This window comes from Acanthisitta chloris, unplaced genomic scaffold (genome assembly GCF_000695815.1).
Source record: "Acanthisitta chloris isolate BGI_N310 unplaced genomic scaffold, ASM69581v1 scaffold13064, whole genome shotgun sequence".
NCBI lineage: Eukaryota > Metazoa > Chordata > Aves > Passeriformes > Acanthisittidae > Acanthisitta > Acanthisitta chloris.
In genome coordinates this window covers 5,888-11,476 of record NW_008669928.1, presented here as the reverse complement: position 1 = coordinate 11,476, position 5,589 = coordinate 5,888, and the positions used below count along the sequence as shown (strand labels likewise).

General features: G+C 51.9%; 1 protein-coding gene across 1 annotated transcript in view; it reads left to right on the top strand.

The window, feature by feature from the left end:
* The window catches only part of ITGB4 (integrin, beta 4), a 30,697-nt gene extending 25,400 nt beyond the window's left edge, over positions 1-5,297 (top strand). Inside the window, exons 33-39 of the mRNA XM_009073505.1 lie at positions 208-381; positions 1,993-2,142; positions 2,826-3,014; positions 3,287-3,442; positions 3,891-4,055; positions 4,492-4,608; positions 5,167-5,297. Of these exons, the coding sequence (XP_009071753.1) occupies positions 208-381; positions 1,993-2,142; positions 2,826-3,014; positions 3,287-3,442; positions 3,891-4,055; positions 4,492-4,608; positions 5,167-5,297 (1,082 nt within the window). The remainder of the gene's footprint in view (positions 1-207; positions 382-1,992; positions 2,143-2,825; positions 3,015-3,286; positions 3,443-3,890; positions 4,056-4,491; positions 4,609-5,166) is intronic.
* The last annotated feature ends 292 nt before the right edge of the window (positions 5,298-5,589 follow it).

Genomic DNA, 5,589 nt, shown 5'->3' with positions numbered 1-5,589 from the left:
AGGGAAAAGTCTTTGTTTACATCTCGTTTTGCATCATTGTGTTGGGTGGTTGTGGCTTGTTCAAGATGTAGCACTTCCTTCCAGTGGCTGCAGACAGGATGCAGCCAAGACAGGGGGTACCATGATACCTCCTGCTTCTTCCCCATGAGAACTGGAGCAGCAACCTTGTCCACAGCCACATTCCTCATGGTGTGCCTTCTTCCACAGAGCACTTGCTGAATGGTCGGGTGGACTTCTGCTATCCTGGCAGTGGCAGTGGCACACTGACCAGGATGATGAACACCAGTTACCACCAACTGAACTCCCACATGCATCAGGAGCACAGGGTGATGGGGAGCTCCTCGCTGACAAGAGACTACTCCACGATGCAGATGGGGCATGGTGAGTACTGCAGCAATGGTACCTGTCCTTCCCTTCCACTCCCATGACTGTCTTTGGACTCATGCCCTAAAGCTCTATTGGGGTGAGGACTCTGTTCGTAGCCAAGGAGTCCTATGAACCCGAGGTCTGGAAAGTCATGTCCTCACTACTGATGTCTTGGTGCTTTGCTAAGGCCACTCTGCTCCCAGACCAGTTTGGAAAGGGTTCCCATCCCTCACATGCAGAGTGTGCAGGAAAGGGAACTCTATCCTTATCCTCACACCATGAAGCACTCCAGGAAGAGCACATCTCTTCCCACTCTCTTTAAGGAGCATGGTTGTTTTTCAGCTCCATGCCTGTACATCAGCTGGTGCTGACAGAAGGTTGTTAAAAGATACTTCAAACCTGAGTCTTAAAAAGTCATCTGTGCAGGAGCCAGCACCTGGGCTGAACCTGCTCTGAAGTCTCCAATGGTGTTTTTCTCTCTTTCTTCTTGCACTGCTTCTGTAGATTACCCAGGGACACTCCTCCCTCCCATCCATGAAGATGCTGGGAGGACAATCCCACGGCCCCGGGATGTGGGTTTCAGGAGCAGGGTAAAGGTGAAGGGTTACTACCCCAGCATTGGCTGTCGGGACTCTATAATCATGACTGATGGGTCCACAGGGATTTGCAAGTACATAGGTACAGCTTGTCCAGTGTCTCCTCCCAGCCACACATCCCATAACAGCCAAGTCACTGCCCATCCATGAGCTGTTGCCATCCCCTGCTCATGCCAAACCTCCTCTCCATAGCTTGCTGTGTACTGTGCTGATCTTCCTCCTGACCCAGCCTGTGCCTCCATCACACCACCTTTCCATTTGCAGGTGACTTCCACTGTGTTTCAACCCACCTGGACTGATTAACACTCACCACCGCTGCAGCCACCGTGCTCTGATCAACTTATTGTCCCCATCTTCTTCATTCCTAATGAGCTTGTTGTTCTAGTCTTACTCCACAGGCCTTCAGAGAACTCTTGGGGAGAATGTGTGTTCCATACGAGATGTCCCTCTGCAAGCTCCTTGGCCAAAGCCCATGTCAGTGAAGGGCTTCAGTCCCTGAGTGTCACCTGGGAGGCTGCTGTGCTCACTAGGAGACTTGTGTCCCAGTGAGCTGAGTTGAGGAGGAGCCAGAGCACCCAGTCCTGGTCCCAGCTGCCCCCATCCTCTTGAACAGGACCTGGAGGTGTTGGGCTGCTTTATATATAGACTAGGGCCAGATCTAACTGACCTACACCTGAAGATGTCTGTGAAGCTTCTGGCAGACTGGACTGGGTGCTTTGGGGTGAGTGAGGAGGGTCACATGCAGCACACCAGGCTCCTGCTCTGGTCTCTCTACCACAGGGGCATAAAGCTTCCTTTGACTTGTCCTACCCAAGGTTGGCACCCTAAAGGCCATGGGACATCCCCATAGCTATGCAGAGCCAGGCAATCCCTCTTCATGATGGGTCAGCTTGCAGAGATGACATCTCACCATGTTCTCCCCAGACCATCAGGACCATCCCATGCTTACACATGCCACTCCTTCATCTCCCCCAGCCCCTTTATCCCCCATTCCCTAAATCTCCACCCTGATGTTCCCTTTTTGTCTCAGACTCCAGGAAGCCACTGGGCATCCCTGACACCCCCACACGCCTGGTGTTCTCTGCCCTGGGACCCACGTCCCTGAAGGTGAGCTGGCAGGAGCCACGCTGTGAGAAGGAGGTGAAGGGCTACAGTGTGCAGTACCAGCTCCTCAACGGAGGTCAGTGCCCACCAGGCAGGTGGTGGTGGGAGTTTTGGGTGGTGGAGAGTCTGTCTGAGTCTTCTCCTGGGCAATTGGCTCTGGGTGACCCTGGTCTAAGCAAGGTGGGGGTTGGACCAGATGACCTCCTGAGGTGCCTTCCAGTCTCAACTGTTCTGGGATTCAGAGATTGGTTCCAAACCTGCTTTTTGTGTAGCCTTTTTGTGTGTGTAGGAAATGTTTTGGCTACCTCAAAGCTCTCATTCCCCATTTTCTCCTGGAGAGGGACAGTTCCTAAGGTTGCTTGCAGAATCACCCTTCCTCCAAAAAAAAACCTTTTACTCATTCTCACCGGCCCAAACATCTTGAAGGTTTTTCAAAAGATTGGACTTAGAGGAGGAATTGACATGAAAATATCTTTTTTTACATGAATCTCACGGCAGTATAAGTGAAAATGTAATTCTCTTTATCTGGAAATCCTTGAGTTTTCAAGAAGGTGTTGTTCATCCCAAGCTTTGTTTTTGGGAAAACATCTTGTCCTGCACTACCTGTTGTTGTTGGCCAAGGTGTGATGGAGGTGGCTGGGGAGGGGCCCTGGGTGGCTTTTCCAGGCAGTTCATTTGAGACAGAGTTTAGGTGAAAGCCATGGGTTTGTCTTTGTGCCTGCAATATGGTGTTGACATCCCCTTCCCTGTGTGTCCCAGGAGAGGTGCATCGAATCAGCATCCCCGACCCCAGACAGAACTCGGTGGTGGTAGAGGACCTGCTGCCCAACCACTCCTACATCTTCAGGGTGAAGGCACAGAGTGAGGAAGGTTGGGGCCCTGACAGGGAAGGGGTCATCACCATAGAGTCCCAGGTGGACCCACAGAGCCCACTCAGTCCTGTTCCAGGTAAGGTGGATGGGGAACAGAAGGGTGGCACTGATGTCTCTGCTGCTGTCTACAGTGCAAACCTGGTTGTTTTCTCACCCTTACTACATCCTGAGCTCTCCTTTCCTTCCTCTCATTTAGAAACAGGATCTTCTTCCTTCCACTCACTTTTTTTCCTAGCTGTCTAGATGGCTGAGACCTTCCAGCTCGTGCCATAAATGCTGTGTGCAGATCCCTCCTAGGCTCCCCCTTTCCCCCTGTGTGATGCTGACCTGTCCCTCATGCCCTTGCAGGGACACCCTTCACACTGAGCACCCCCTGTGCTCCTGGACCACTGGTCTTCACAGCCCTCAGCCCAGACTCTCTGCACCTCAGCTGGGAGAGACCCCGTGAGCCCAATGGGCCCATCTTGGGCTACAGGATCACCTGTGAGATGCTGCATGGAGGAGGTATGGTACCAGGCTGAGCAAGTTCCCTGTGTAGAGCACAAGATACCTCCAGCAAAGGCAGCAACTTGCTGCATTGTTGCTGGGACCAGTAACAACATTGTCTGATTACATTGGTGCAGACAAAGTAGGGACATGAGGCTGATTCCAGGCCTGGGAGCTGCTGGCTCCTGATGCTTTGTGTCCTTGCATGGTCTGATGTAACAAATGTGGTGGGAAGGGGAAGGATCTGTTGCTTAATTACAGCCAAAACCCAGTGGAGGTTTGCTGTTGAGGTTCCCCAATGTATCAAAATAGGGTTGTCTTAACCCAAAGTAGAACTGTGATCCTACAGTTTGTGGGTTGCACAAAGCACAGGGAAAGCCAAGGCAGCAGTCAGAGTTGGGGGGAGTGTATTTGGAGGGTCTGTCACTCTTGTCTGTCTTCACTGCTGTATTTCTGTGTGGATTAGGGGAGCCCAGGACTATTTATGTTGAAGGAGACAATCTGGAAACCACCCTGACTGTGCCCCACCTGAGTGAGAATGTCCCATACAAGTTCAAAGTGCAAGCCAACACCACCCAAGGCTTTGGGCCAGAGAGAGAAGGCCTAATCACCATTGAATCTCAGGATAGAGGTACAGTACCATGTCTTTGTGGAGGTGCAGAGATAAAAACTTCTCAGAGCAGGGAACACAGCCCTTTCCAGCTCTGGTGGTGACTCCATGCTCCATGAAAGACATGGAGACAGTGACTTCCATGAAGACAGTGCTGTGCCTGGTGAGCACTGTCCTAGTCCTGATGCACTGAGTGAGGGAGGATCATGAGAACCTGCCAGTGCTTAACTTACAATGAAACTTCTCCCTCATGCTTGGTTGGACACATACCTGGAGACAGCTGCTTACACTGCACAGGTGTGAGACCTTCCCAGTCCTCCCAGTTCCTCCTATACTTGGCTCTGGTGTTAGCAAGGAAAACCTCCTGAGCTGACTGCTGGTGCTCACTGTGCAGGGTTGAGGGGTTGGAAGCACCTTCTTGTTTCCTGGCTGACTCATCCCATTTCCTTCTCTCCAGGCGCTTTCTCCCAGCTTGGAGGACAGCAGTACGTGAGAGAAGAAGTGTACAAATTCCCCACTGAATACAGCACCAAAACCAGCATCAGCCATTCCTCTCTGGATCCCCACTTCACAGGTAAGGATTCACTGTTGCCTTGAAATGCCCAGAAAGCAAAGGATAGTTCTGCTTGTCCAAAGGTCTGAGGTTGCTTTTGCCTCCAGTGGGAAGGCAGGGAGGGAGGGCCCATCAGGTAGGATTAAGATCAGACCCTTTCCCACACTGTCCCTGCTCTGCCCCAGAGGCAGGTGTAGTCATTTCCACGTGCTGCCCAGTCGCAGAGGGAATGATGAGTTCCAAAGTCCTCCAGGGTTAAATCATAGTTCTTCCTGCAAGGTTCAATCTCTTCAGAGCAGGAAAAAACAGAGGAGTGTGATAAACATCTTTAATCACATTATAGTTGTCCCATGTCATCCTACTCAAGGACTCATGGGTTCATGCTGCAGCACAGAGTTTGGGAGCTGTTAGGAGATCCATCTTACTGACTGACATAACAAAGTACTGAATCACTTGATCTGGAGAGGTTTTTCCATCAGCATGTGGTGTTTAAGGACAAACTTCTGCCTGGAATCAACAGGCAGAGCATATCCTATTCCCTGTGACCCCATACTTAGTGTCCTCACCATCTCCTTGCAGATGGCATGTTGATGACAACCCAGCGAGTGGAGAACACTAGCAGCACCCTCACCCAGGAGTTTGTGAGCCGGACCGTGATGTCCAGCGGGACCCTCACCAAGCAGGTGGAGAGGCAGTTCTACGAGGCCTGAGCTGGGCAGGCTGAGCACCAGCAGGACTTGTGTTCAGACAGCAGGACTTCGTGGAATGACCCAAGGGTGCTTCATCCAGATGCTGCTGCGGTGCCTGGGCAGCTCCTCCTGGGGGCACAGACCCTCCATGGCACTCCAAGCTCTGGATTTCTCCTTTGGAACCCAGTGCACTCAAAGCTCTGGCACGGCTGGGTCAGCAGGTGTGTGTGTGCTCATCCTTCAGGGCTTGGTCACTCTGTCCTGCTGTGCAGAGTCCACAGTGATGTCATCCATGATCACCACTCACTCCAAT